This window comes from Myotis lucifugus, unplaced genomic scaffold (genome assembly GCF_000147115.1).
Source record: "Myotis lucifugus unplaced genomic scaffold, Myoluc2.0 scaffold_166, whole genome shotgun sequence".
Taxonomy (NCBI): Eukaryota; Metazoa; Chordata; class Mammalia; order Chiroptera; family Vespertilionidae; genus Myotis; species Myotis lucifugus.
Genome location: NW_005871214.1, coordinates 2,104,477 through 2,119,376, shown reverse-complemented (window position 1 = coordinate 2,119,376; position 14,900 = coordinate 2,104,477). Strand labels below are relative to the sequence as shown.

General features: G+C 37.4%; 1 protein-coding gene across 2 annotated transcripts in view; it reads left to right on the top strand.

Annotated features, from left to right (window-relative positions):
* MNAT1 (MNAT1, CDK activating kinase assembly factor) overlaps positions 1–14,900 on the top strand; it is a 200,637-nt gene that overhangs the window by 99,201 nt on the left and 86,536 nt on the right. For both annotated transcript variants that reach the window (XM_023759913.1, XM_006096036.3), the window contains exon 6: positions 5,119–5,244. In XM_023759913.1, the coding sequence (XP_023615681.1) occupies positions 5,119–5,244 (126 nt within the window). The remainder of the gene's footprint in view (positions 1–5,118; positions 5,245–14,900) is intronic.

Genomic DNA, 14,900 nt, shown 5'->3' with positions numbered 1-14,900 from the left:
TCTTCCATTAATTTTTCTTGAAACTATCATGTGGTAGACGAGGCTTTAACATGTAAAATGACACGTGTTGTGTTTTATAGTTTTTGGGGCCATATATTTTGTGAGAAATTAAAACCTTTAATAAATCAATTAGTAAATGTTTTTTTTTTTTTTTTTTTTTTTTTTTTTTTTTTTTTTTGTGCACCGGGCTCTTGTATGTATGTGTGTGTATGTGTATATATATTTTTATATATATATAAAATAATACTGTGTTTTCCATAGCATCTTCCATTAATTTTTCTTGAAACTATCATGTGGTAGACGAGGCTTTAACATGTGAAATGACACGTGTTGTGTTTTATAGTTTTTGGGGCCATATATTTTGTGAGAAATTAAAACCTTTAATAAATCAATTAGTAAATGTTGATGTTGTAATTATTTATTGCAAGGTTCTTTCCTTCATCATTTTATACAAAGAGGAACATACTTGTCTTTGGTAATGCTGCTCCCCTATACAGTCAATTGAATTAATAAATGCAGAACTTAGACCTAGGATGAAAATACACTTTAACTTTTTTTTTCTTTATAATTTAAATTCTTTATTGTTTAAAGTATAACATAAGTCTCCTTTTCCCCCATTGACCTCTCTCCAGCCACCCCCAGCCCCCAGCACATGCTCTCACCCCCTATTGTCTGTGTCCATTGGTCATGCTCATATGCATGCATACAAGTCCTTTGGTTGATCTCTTACCCCTTCACCCCCCACCTTCCCTCATAGGTTGGACAGTCTGTTCGATGCTTCTGTGACTTTGATTCTATTTTTGTTCACCAATTTATGTTGTTCATTATATTCCACAAATGAGTGAGATCATGTGATATTTATTTTTCTCTGACTGGCTTATTTCACTTAGCATAATGCTCTCCAGGTCCATCTACACTGTTGCAAATGGTAAGAATTCCTTCTCTTTTACAGCAGCATAGTATTCCATTGTGTAGATGTACCACAGTTTTCTAATCCACTCATCTGCTGATGGGCACTTAGGCTGTTTCCAAATCTTAGCTATGGTAAATTGTGCTGCTATGAACATAGGGATGCATATATCCTTTCTGATTGGTGTTTCTGTTTCCTTGGGATGTATTCCTAGAAGTGGAATTACTGGGTCAAATGGGAGTTCCATTTTTAATTTTTTGAGGAAAGGCCATACTGTTTTCCACAGTGACTGCACCAGTCTGCATTCCCACCAGCTGTGCAAGAGGGTTCCTTTTGCTCTGCATCCTCTCCAGCACTTGTCGTTTGTTGATTTTTTAATGATAGCCATTCTGACAGGTGTGAGATGGTACCTCAAATCTGCTTTTGTTTTGATTTGCATCTCTCAGATGATTAGTGACTTTGAGCATGTTTTCATATGTCTCTTGGCCTTCTGTATGTCCTCTTTTGAAAAGTGTCTATTTAAGTCCTTTGCCCATTCTTTGATTGGATTGTTTATCTTCTTTTTGTTAAGTTGTATGAGTTCCCTGTAAATTTTGGAGATTAAACCCTTATCGGAGATAACATTGGCAAATATGTTCTCCCATGCAGTGGGCTTTCTTGTTGTTTTATTGATAGTTTGTTTTGCTGTGCAGAAGCTTTTTATTTTGATATAGTCCCATTTGTTTATTTTCTCCTCAGAGTCCATTGCCCTAGGAGCTGTATCGGTAAAGACACTGCTGCGACATATGTCTGCTATTTTGCTGCCTATGGCTTCTTCTAGGATTTTTATGGTTTCCCGTCTTATGTTTAAGACCTTTATCCATTTTTAGTTTATTTTTGTGTATGGTGTAAGTTGGTGGTCTAGTTTCATTTTTTTGCATGTAATATGAAGAGTTTTTAGATTTTATTTTGAGGTTATCTAACTGTGCATAGCAAGTATAACTTACATATTCTTTTAGTCTCAAAGTACTAAGTTTGCCTCCCTCATTGAGCTGCTATTGCCATGAAGCTTCCTTTTAATTCACTGGAGCAGGAAGCAAGATGTGAAACTGCAAGTGTTGTACATTGTGTATAATCTGGAGTTAATATTGGTTTTTGTGAGGGACCCCCCCCCCCACTTCCTGTTTTCTTCACCTGCAAGTCATTACTGCACATGCTTTCTTCACTGTTTAGATCATATAACATGGTGGTTAAATAATCCTTAGCAATTTACTATATACATTAGAACAATTAATTACATTACATTGGTTTAGAATACCAATGAAGTTTGAATTTCTGGGTTCCATTTTAAAATTTATTTTTAAAAATTCATTGTTACTTTAATTTTGAATATTTATTAATTTTTTTGGTTAAAGTGTTGACATACATTTAGTCCTTATTGACTAAAGAATTCATTAAATTTCTTTTTATCCTCCTAAATCCTTATTAAGTAAAACACTACATTATAATTCTTTTTCTATGTATATTAATGAATTACATTTTATAAAAAAAGATAGCATTGGCACTTGTAAATATGTCTAGAGGCTTAAATTTTAGGGTTATTCTCTGGATCTACTAGACAGTAAGTACTATTTATAAGAATTTCTCTTCCTTTTTTTGGGTTTGGTCCTTGTGCTGAAAGTCACTTTTTAACCTTTTGTAAAGCATTGGCATTATATTATACTGTAGATGACAGGATTTTAATGTTATGGTATTAATGTTTATGGCTTAATATTTACCATAATGTTGCCTAAAAAGTCCATTTATTTAATCCTAACTGTAAATTCAGGTGTGTGTGTGTGTGTGTGTGTTTTTTAACACTTTGGAAAAAGATTTTAAAACAGCTCCTGATTTAGTTAATCTTTTTATATTCCTGTTTTTATATTCTCTTCACTTTATGTCTGAAATTTTGTATGGGCTAATATTGCTGTCAAATGTAGTAGCTGATTTTTATTAGAAATATTGTTTGCCAGATGGCTTGCTTAAAGTCAGTTAAAATAATCTTTTAAAAATGGTCATTATAAAGCTTTTAATGAGTATTACAGGCAGTCTTATTAAAATTTCCTTAAGTATTAAACAAGGTACCTTCAGGCAATTAATGTAGGTTAGGGAACCTTTCAAGGTAAAATGGAAAGCTAAGAAGAATGAAATAATTTGAAAGGCTGAATCTGCATTTTATGTATTCCCAAGAGGATGTGAATTCCTCATAGTTTATTTTACTACATAGATTTTGTTGTTTTTAGAGCTCCTGCTTAATTCTAGTTTAACATTCACAAAGATTTTCAACCTCTAAAATTTTGAGTGCTAAAGTGGAATAAAGCAGATTTGAGGTAAATTGTATGCCAGAGTAGCAAAATTAGTTTTAGATTCCTAGAATGTTTATTTTTATTAAATTTCAGCTGTTTTACTAATATATTTTAATAGTTAGGTCCCTTTATGTGATATTGAAACCAGGCCAAAATATTGATTAGCAGGTTTTTGAAGTGAATTCATTGTCTTGAATTTACACAAGAACTTTTAGTTTTTAAGAGTAAGTACCAGGTATGCAAGAGCATTTGAGTTCACTTAGAGTATAAATTGGGATGCAATATTTTAACTTTTTAGTCAAGAAAATTAATTTTTCTTCTGTTAGTGTTTTTGCATATGAAAAGATAATAATAGTTTTTAAGAGATATTTTGGGCCACAGCCTATTTAAAATGTCCTATAATTTTATTATAATATTCTTAGTGGAAATCTAGAATAGCTGCAGAAATTCATAGCAGTGCTGTTACTAACACATTACTGATGCGTTGTAGTAGAATATGAAAGGTATTCAAGTATATTCTCATAGTATATTTCATTCATTCTCCATTATTGATAAAGCTAGGTCACAAGGAGTTTGCTCCTTAATATGGTTCTATTTTATAAATAAAATGTGTTCTTCCACTTACTTTTAAAAGATTTAATCTTTGTAATGTTGCTCTTACAGAGAACTTCTATTACAAATTCTTGAGGTACAGATTTATTCTAGGACAATTCTGTTGAAGTAAATTGACTTTTTTAAAAATTAGTTTTGTACTAGAACTTTAAGTCCTTTAACTATATTAATTAGCCACATTTGTGCCTAAAATATTAAGTTATTAGACTTGGGAAGAAAATTAGATTCTGCTATATGTTTACTTTGTACTATGAAATGTTAACACGATATAGTTTTTTTCAATATTAAATTATGGGTAGTTACTATTTTAAAAATTTATAGGCCAATTGAAGAATATGTTTATTTTTGTAAATAACCTAGATATAGGAAATAGAAATGCATTGTTGTCCTTTATTTTTGTTCACAGTTATAGCAAGTACTCTGTGTGTGCATGTGTGTTTGTGTGTATGTGTGTGTAATCTTCCCTCCTGGCTTTCTTCTGCATGTTTCTGTGTTCTTATTTAATTGACAACTCAGGAAGGAAAAGTCTGGATATCATTTAGTTTAGACTTTAGCTCCATAGCACTTTAAACATGTAAGAGGACTTCATGTTAAACAGGATAAATAGCAGCTACATATAAGAATTAGTAATTTGCTTGTTATTATTATTATGTGTATGTATAGATTTGTGTAAATAGTGATCCTGATTTAGTATCAACATAGATATTAAAAACGTTTACTATTATTTTGTCCATTAAAATTTAGACTTCTTTTCTAAAAATAAGTCAGTAAAAGAGAAAATAAATGTACTTTTGGTTGTACTTAACAATCGTTCCATTGTGCAAAACAGAACAAGGATCATTTCCAAACGGCCTCAGGTGAAATCTAATGGGAAACAATTTCAAACTAGTCTGAATTCACTGGTAAAAAGAATGTGTCTTAGATAAACATCTGATCCAAGTTATAGTACTTTGTACTACTCTTTTTGTGATTAGTTTCTAATTTTTTTTATTTTAATAAATATGGTTGGCATTGCTAGATGAAATAAGACCCTGTTATATTTTCTTTAATGTGGATTTTATAAAAATAATTTTTTGCAGGTTTAGATTTATGAGTATAAAACAGCCTTTTCTTATTATGGAATGTTAAATTTTTTTTGTAAAGTGTTCTCCATAAAGTGAATATTTAGGTTGACATTAAATACTTATGAAAAGGCATAATTTAAAATAATAGACCTATTGCTCTTAAGTTTTTCTTTTTAACTATTATATTGCACATTAACTTTTCTTACAGGAAAGTTCTGATCTCCCTGTTGCTCTACTTTTGGCTCAGCATAAAGATAGATCTACCCAATTGGAAATGCAGCTTGAGAAACCCAAGCCTATAAAACCAGTGACATTTTCTACAGGCATCAAAATGGTAAGCCATATTTTAATTGCTTGTTGGAAAGATATATTTCAAGGATTGCACTTTATAATTTTATATTGACTTCTACAGGTAAATGGAAAGGTTTATATGTTTAAGAACAGTGTATGATCTTGGCTAGTTGTATGAAAATATGAATATGATCAGTATATGAGGAAAGAGAAAAGTATTTTGTCGTACATAATAATGGTTTGTATGTGTTTTCTTATCCTACATAAAATTTTAAGCTTATAGTGTAGGAAAACATTCTTAAAAGAAAATGCAGACTTCTGGTTTCTGGTATGGCATGTAAGAAGCTTGGAAGTTGTCACTACCTGCTCACAAATAAAGCTTGGAAATTGCCACTGTGTCCTCAGACTGAAAAACAACAACTTTTCTTAGAGCCATAAGTGAAGAGAGGTAACAAGGCTAATTACTGACCTTAAAATTGGAGAGACTGGCTGAGAATACAGAGAATCACAACTGACTAGAGCAGCTTTACAGGGAACCAGTGGTGGTGTAATGAAACCTGAATTGTAATTGACAAATTGTGGACAATTCTATGACAGTTAAAAACTCCAGGGGGCACCAGACATTGGAGGGCCTCTGGCATCTCTACCAGGTTCTTTCAGTGAATATTGAGAAAAATCCTTTCGTCCTTCTGGCAGATGAAGTGGAAAGGAACCATTTTGCAGTATGCCAGAGTATTCTGTTCTTAACAAGGCCTGCCCTCATGAGAAACTTGCACCAGAGCTTAACCTGCTGGAGTTTTATCAGAGCCTAACTGATGCAGGGGTAGGGAAGTAACCCAACTCCAGCCTTCCACGTGGGAAAGGGAAAATAGACAGCTTCCAACCACTCTTGCCATTCTGCCCCACATAAGGGGAGGAAGATGGATTGAGAAGTATGTGTGAAGTGCACAGTCCAGAAGCACAGGCCCTCTAAAAGACTGAGACCTAACCATCCTATCTAATAAAGAGGAAATATGCTAATTGACCGCCATACCCTCACAAAGATGGTGGTTCCCTCAGCCAATAAAGAGGGAACATGCTAATTAACTGCCACGCCCTCACAGGATGGTGGCGCCCAGTCCCCTCAGCCCTGCCTCATCCAGCTGGAGTCCCCCAGTCCCCTCAGCCCCTCCTCCTCCAGTCTCAGTCCCCCAGTCCCCTCAGCCCCACCTCATCCGGCCTCAGTCCCTGAGTCCCCTTAGCCCCGTCTCATCCAGCCGGAGTCCCCCAGTCCCCTCAGCCCTGCAGGGGAAGGCAGTTGGGGGCGATCGGGCCCACAGGGGAGGGCAGTTGGCAACGATCATGCTGGCAGGGGAGCAGTTAGGCATCAATCAGGCCAGCAGGGGAGTGGTTAGGGAGCTATCAGGCTGACAGGCAGAGTGGATAGGGGCAATCAGGCAGGCAGGCAAACAGGCAAATGGTTAGGAGCCAGCAGTCCCAGATTGTGAGAGGGATGACTGACTGCCATTGGATAACCCCTGAGGGGTCCCAGATTGGAGAGGGTGCAGGCTGAGCTGAGGGACCACCGCCTCCCTCCTCCCCCCATGCACAAATTTCGTGGACCAGGCCTCTAGTATGACTATAAAATGCTCTGCCCTTCCCCACATCTTTTTTTTTTAATTAAATCTTTATTGTTCAGATTATTACATTTGTTCCTCTTTTTTCCCCCAATAACTCCCCTCCTCTCAGTTCCCGCCCCACCCTCCGCCCTCACTCCCCACCCACTGTCCTCATCCATAGTTGCACGATTTTTGTCCAGTCTCTTCCCGCATCTCCCACACCCCTTTCCTCCCCAAGAATAGTCAGTCCATTCCCTTTCTATGTCCCTGATTCTATTATAATCACCAGTTCATTCTGTACATCATATTATTTATTCACTTGATTCTTAGATTCACTTGTTGATAGATGCATGTTTGTTGTTCATAATTTGTATCTTTACCTTTTTCTTCTTCTTCCTCTTCTTAAAGGATACCTTTCAGCATTTCGTATAATACTGGTTTGGTGGTGATGAAGTCCTTTAGCTTTTCCTTATCTGTGAAGCTCTTTATCTGACCTTCAATTCTGAATGATAGCTTTGCTGGATAAAGTAATCTTGGTTGTAGGTTCTTGGTATTCATCACTTTGAATATTTCTTGCCATTCCCTTCTGGCCTGCAAAGTTTCTGTTGAGAAATCAGCTGACAGTCGTATGGGTATTCCCTTGTAGGTAATTGACTTTCTTTCTCTTGCTGCTTTTAAGATTCTCTCTTTGTCTTTTGCTCTTTGCATTTTAATTATGATGTGTCTTGGTGTGGTCCTCTTTGGATTCCTTTTGTTTGGGGTTCTCTGCGCTTCTTGGACCTGTAAGTCCATTTCTTTCACCAGGTGGGGGACGTTTTCTGTCATTATTTCTTCAAATAGGTTTTCAATATCTTGCTGTCTCTCATCTTCTGGCACCCCTATAATTCTGATGTTTGTACGCTTGAAGCTGTCCCAGAGGCTCCTTACACTATCTTCGTATTTTCGGATTCTTTTTTCATTTTGCTTTTCCGGTTGGGTGTTTTTTGCTTCTTCGCATTTCAAATCTTTGACTTGATTCTTGCGCTCCTCTGGTCTGCTGTTGGGTGTCTGTATAATATTCTTTATTTCAGTTAGTGTATGCTTAATTTCTAGTTGGTTCTTTATCACAACATCGAGGGTCTCATTAGATTTCTTGAGGCTCTCATCAAGTTTATTGGCAGTTTCTAGAAAATTATTGAAAGCCGTTAAAAGTGCGTTTTTTAGCTCTATAGCCTCCATTTCTGTCATGTTTTTTTGTCTCCGCATTTTTTATGCTTTCTTGGTGCACCCCCTTGTGGTCTTTGTGCGCAGTCTTGTTGTAGTTAAGCCTTGATTGTTGTCGGCAATTCTGGGGGTGAATTGACCTCCAGGCTAACTGGCTATGAGAGTCAGCTGTGTCTGCAGTGGGAGAGCTTCTGTGCTGAATCTCTACGGCGGTGCTAATCTAGCCTTTGCCTGAGGCTATCCGGCAAATGCCTCTGTGCAAGGCTTGGGCAGGGCGGGTCCCAGGGGATCTACAGGGTGGGCGGAGCGAGCAGTTATGGCTGCTCTCAGTTTTGTCCCCAGCGGCTCTGCAACTGCTGCAAACCTCGGAGAGAAAGCTGCCTTCCCGCTTCTCCTGTTTGAGTCTGGGTCCCTAGAGACTCGCCCGGATCTGGAGCTCAGAGTCTGAAACTCCCTCCCGATTGAAAACAACAACTGCGCCCTCCGCCGCCGGCCCACTCCACGTGCACTCCGCACCTTAGTATTTCACTTCAGCACTGCGCCTCCTCTGAGTCTTGTATGGTTTCCTCTTTCCTCCTAGTTGGAGAACTTCCACTCAGCCAGCCTTCCTGTGGTTCTGGATGATGTCCGTTCCGTCTTTTAGTTGTATTTTTGAAGTGGTTGTTCGAGGCAGCAAACTCTGGCGTTAACCTATGCCGCCATCTTGGTTCTCCTCCCTTCCCCACATCTTGATGCCTGGGTATCAAGAAAAAATTATGAGCCCTAACTGGTATGGCTCAGTGGATAGAGCGTTGGCCTGTGGAATGAAGGATCCTGGGTTCAATTCGATTCCAGTCTAGGGCACAAGCCCGGGTTGTGAGCTCGATCCCCAGTGGGGGACATGCAGGAGGCAGCCAATCAATAATTCTCTCTCATCATTGATGTTTCTATCTGTCTCTCCTTCTCCCTTCCTCTCTGAAATCAATAAAAATATATTAAGAAAAAAAAGAAATAATTATGAGACATACTAAAAGACAGAAAACACAGTTGGAAGAGATAGAGCAAACATCTGAACCAGGCTCAGATATGGCAGGGAATTTGGAATTATCAGACTGGGAATTTAAAACAACTATGATCAATATGCTTAGGGTACTAGAGGATAAAGTAGACAACATATAGGAGCAGATGGGCAATGTATGCAGAGAGATGGAAATTCCAATAAATAAAAGAAATGCTAATAAAAAGAACACACTAACAAAAATCAGGAATGTCTTTGATGGGCTTATTACTAGAATGGACACATCTGAGGAAAAAATCCTTGAGCAAGAGAATATACCAATACAATCCTTTTTATCTTACATACATAGAGAGGGGTGGAGGAGGGAGGGGGAGGGAGATATTGATGTGGGAGAGAAACATTGATTGGTTGCCTTCTGTATGTTTCCTACGGGAGATCAAATCCGCATGAAACCCAGGCATGCGCCCTGACCGGGAATCCAACATGTAACCCTTTGGTGCATGGGGCAATGCTCAATCAATTGAGCCACTCCAGATGGGCGCAATAGATACCTTGAAAACTGACAACCAAAGAAAAAAAAGACTGGTAAAAAAGAGAGAGAGAGAGAGAGCAGGATATTCAAGGACTTTGGGACAACTACAAAAGGTATAACGTGTGTAATGGGAATATCAGTAAAAAAAGAAAGGAGAAAGGAACAGAAGAAATATTTGAAATAATGACTGAGAACTTCTCCAAATTAACATCAGACACCAAACCAAAGATCCAGGAAGCTCAGAGAACATGAAGTAGGATAATGCCCCCAAACCTCACACCTATGCACATCACTTTTAAGTTAGAGAAAATTGAAGGTAGAGAAAAAGTCCTAAAGAAGCCTTGGTGCGGCAGAACTGGGGGTTGGGGGGAAAAAAAAACAACTTACCTGTATAGGAGCAAATGTAAAAATTGTATCTGGCTTCTCCTCAGAAACAACACAAGCAAAAGGAGAGTGGAGTGAAATATTTAAGGTGTTGAGAAAATAAGCCACCAACCTAGAATAATGTATCCTGCAAAATTATCCTTTAAAAGTGAAAGAGAAATAAAGATTATCAGACAAACAAAATTGAGGGAATTTTTTTTGCCAGTAGGCCTTTCTTGCAAGAAATGTTAAAAGAAGGTCTTAACACTTCTTGCAAGGAAAGTGATGTAAGTCAGAAACAGATTTACATAAAGAAAGCATCAAAGAAGAAATAAGGTAAGGTAAAATAAAAACATTTTTTGTTCTTAATTGATCTAACAGATAACAGTTTGTTTAAAATAACGCTGTATTTGATTGTGTGTGTATCTGCTTGTATACACACATACATGCTTATAAGTGAAATGAATGACTGATAATACAAGAGACTGGAGGAAGCAATCAGAATTATTTGATTATGGATATGTGGGTACCTGAATAATATAAAATATTCAGGATCAGTTTTAAACTTACAAATGTAGGAAGTATTAATACATCTTCAAATATAAAGAAAAACACTACTAATTAAGGAATTACCAATGCTTTTGAATTAAGAGGTGATACAGTATAGAGGGGAAATATCCATGGGTAAGATTTTACTTTATTCTTTCCAAACATGTTGGTAAAGCTGAGATATTTTTAACTTCCCCATTGGTAAAGTTGAGATATTTTTAACTTTATATGATTATTTGGAGGATTAAAAAATATAAAATATATAATCAGGTAATACATACTTGAATTTGAGAGAATTTTATGATAAATTTGTCATTTTGCTGCTTTTATAAATCTTGTATTGCTGTGACCATGGTGTTTCGTTTTGTTTTAAAGTTTTTAAAATTTAATTTTTAAATTCACACATAGTAAAGGTCATTCTTTTTGATGTACAGGGTTTTCATAAATGCAGAGTTGTGTATCTACCATTACAATTACACAGCAGTTCCATCACTCCTCAAAATTCTCTTGTACTACTCTTTCATAGTCAACCCCAGCAATTAGTGATCTGTTCTTTAGCTTTGTTAGTTTAATAACAACACACATTTGAGAAACCAAGATGGCGGCATAGGTAAACACCGGAGTTTGCTGCCTCGAACAACCACTTCAAAAATACAACTAAAAGACGGAGCGGACATCATCCAGAACCACAGGAAGGCTGGCTGAGTGGAAATTCTACAACTAGAAGGAAAGAGAACAGCAAACCGAGGCTCAGAGGAGGCGCAGTGTGGAAAATACAAAGGTACCGAGGTGCGCGAGAAAGCGGACTGGTGGCTGAGGGCGCGGTTGTCGTTTTCGGTCGGGAGTGAGTCTCAGACTCTGGGCTCCAGATCCGGGCGAGTCTCTAGGGACCCAGACACAAACGGGAGAAGCGGGATTATCCGGCATCAGTTGGAACCTGAGGGCAGCTTTCTCTCTGAGGTTTGCAGCGGCTGCCGGGGTTCTGAGAAGCAGAGCCTCTGGGAACGGGACTGAGAGCGGCCATAACTGCTCCCTCCGCCCGCCCTGTTGAGCCCGCCCCGCCCAAACCCTGCGCACAGCCATTTGCCGATCGCCTCAGGCAAAGGCTGGATTAGCGCCTCCCCAGAAGACAGACGTTTTCCACACAGCTGATTCCTATAGCCAGTCGGCCTGGTGGTCAAATCCCTCTAGTGTTAACTACAACAATTAAGGCTTGGCTAGAACAAGACTGCGCACAAAGACCACAAGGGGGTGCACCAAGAAAGCATAAAAGATGCGGAGACAAAAAAACATGACAGAAATGGAGGATATGGAGCTAAGAATCGCAATTTTGAGGGCTTGCTATAAACTTGAGCAGAGCCTCACGAAAACTAATGAGACCCTCGATGCTACAATAAAGAAATTAGAAAGTAAGCATACACGGACTGAAATAAAGAATAGTATACCCAATAGCAGACCAGAGGAGCACAAGAATCAAACCAAAGATTCGACAAAAAACACCCAACTGGAAAAGCAAAATGAAAAAAGAATCCGAAAATGTGAAGATAGTGTAAGGAGCCTCTGGGACAGCTTCAAGCGCACTAATATCAGAATAATAGGGGTGCCAGAAGATGAGAGACAGCAAGATATTGAAAACCTATTTGAAGAAATAATGGCAGAAAACTTCCCCCACCTGGTGAAAGAAATGGACTTACAGGTCCAGGAAGCACAGAGAACCCCAAACAAAAGGAATCCAAAGAGGACCACACCAAGACACATCATCATTAAAATGCCAAGAGCAAAAGACAAAGAGAGAATCTTAAAAGCAGCAAGAGAAAGAGACTCAATTACCTACAAGGGAATACCCATATGACTGTCAGCTGATTTCTCAACAGAAACTTTGCAGGCCAGAAGGGAATGGCAAGAAATATTCAAGTGCTGAATACCAAGAACCTACAACCAAGATTACTTTATCCAGCAAAGCTATCATTCAGAATTGAAGGTCAGATAAAGAGCTTCACAGATAAGGAAAGCTAAAGGACTTCATCACCACTAAACCAGTATTATACGAAATGCTGAAAGGTATCCTTTAAGAAGAGAAGAAGAAAAAGGTAAAGATACAAATTGTGAACAACAAACATGCATCTATCAACAAGTGAATCTAAGAATCAAGTGAATAAATAATCTGATGTACAGAATGAACTGGTGATTACAATGAATCAGGGACATAGAAGGGGAATGGACTGGCTATTCTTGGGGGGGGGGGAAAGGGGAATGGGAGATGCGGGAAGAGAATGGACAAAAATCGTGCACCTATGGATGAGGACAGTGGGTGGGGAGTGACGGCAGAGGGTGGGGCGGGAACTGGGAGAAGGGGAGTTATGGGAAAAAAAGAGGAACAAATGTAATCAGAACAATAAAGATTTAATTAAAAAAAAATAACAACACACATTTGAGGTCATTCATGTTATTGCACATACTTATAATTTTTCCTTTTTGTTGAGTAATATACCATTGTATGGATTTACCAGTTTCTTTATCCATTCATCAGTTGAATGACATTTGGGTTGTTTCCTTTTTTTTTTGGAATGATTATGAATAAAGCTTATGTAAACATTTGCATACAATTGTTTGTGTACATAAGTTTTTATTTCTCTTGGGTAAATACTAAGACTGAGATTGGGTATGTTTAGCTTTGTAAGAAACTGCCAAACTGTTTTTCAAAGTGGCTGTACAAGTTTGCATTCCCACCAACCTTGTATGAATGTTCCATTTGCTTTGCATTCTTAACGACACTCAGTATTATGAGTTTTAAATTTTTTTAGGCATTTTAACAGGTGTGTAGTGGCACTTCATTATCATTTTAATTTGCGTTTCCCAGATGACTAATATTGAGCATCATTTTATGAGCTTATTTGCCATCAATATTTCATTTGACCTAACATTTAACTTAATACATTAAATAGTTACATTATTTTCTTCCTTCTCTCTCTTATAACCTTTTGTTTTGTGAAATGTAATATATATACAAACGTGCACAGAACCAAATCATACAGCTCAATTGAATTATCACAAAGTGGACACCTGCAGAACCATCAGCCAGATAAAAGAAAAAAAGTATTCTCAATGTTCTAGAAACCCTCCTCATAACCCCGCTTACCTAGTCAGCAACTTTTCCCCAAAGTAGTCACATTTTTTTTAAATGATATTTTTTTTCTGGCTCTTATAAATAGCATTAACATCTAAGCATATATACCTTAACTTGATAAAATTGCCTGTTCATGTTATATTTATGAGATTCATTCAGGTTTTTGCATATCGCTATAGGTTTTTTTCATTTTCTTTTGTTGGTTAGTTTCATTGGAGGAATATACAGTTGACCCTTGAACAACAGGGGTTTGAACTGCGCCGATCACTTATATATGGATTTTTTTTCAATGCATTCCAGTAGTGATTTTGATTCGTGGTTGAGAGTCTGTGGACTCGGAGGGCCAACTGTATGCATTGATCTGTGCCATTTTATTTGAGGACAGAATGTCTATCTGTGGGTTTTGGTATCTTCAGGGTGGGGGGTGGGGTCCTGAAACCAATCTCCCATGGATACCAAGGGACAATTTAAGTTTAAGGAGTCAAAAGTCATATATGTTTCTTGGTGCACACATACATACGTTTTTAAAAAATATTTTTATTGATTTCAGAGAGGAAGGGAGAGGGAGAGAGAGATAGAAACATAAATGATGAAAGAGAATCATTGAATGGCTGCCTCCTGCACGCCCTATGGGGATTGAGCCCGAAACCCAGGCATGTGCCCTTGACCTGAATTGAACTTGGACCCTTCAGTCCGTAAGCCAACGCTCTGTCCATTGAGCCAAACCACTAGGGCATACATACAATTTTTTCTTAGCTATTTATTTACTTAAGAGTAGAGTTACTAGATCATAGTGAATATGTATGTTCACTTGAGGAGATATTGCCAAATTATTTTCCAAAGTGGTTTTTACCAATTGTATTTTTACCAGCAGTGTTATTATTAAGACTTGTGATTTTCTATCTTTTCTAGTTTAACCATTCTGGTGGGTATTTAATAGTGTTTTGTGATTTTAATCTGAATTTTATTTCACTGATCACTAATGAGGTTGAACATGGGCCATTCTATTTTTGTGAAATACCTGTTAGTTCGTTATATGTTCTGGATTTAAACCTTTTATTAGTCATATGTATTGTAAATAATTTTTTGTCCCACTGTGGGACAAATACATTGACTGTATTTTCTATGCTGTATCACTCTCTTTAGGGTGTCTTGATTGTTTTACTTTTCTATTATCTGTCTGCAATTGATTGATTTTTTTTTTTTTTGGTATGGTGTGAGATAGGTGATCCAATTAATTTAGTGCATGTTGAGATTCATATAACGTAGTGTGTGATGGAATACTTACTGTTCATTATGATGATAAAATTTAGCATTAGGTTCAGGGCAA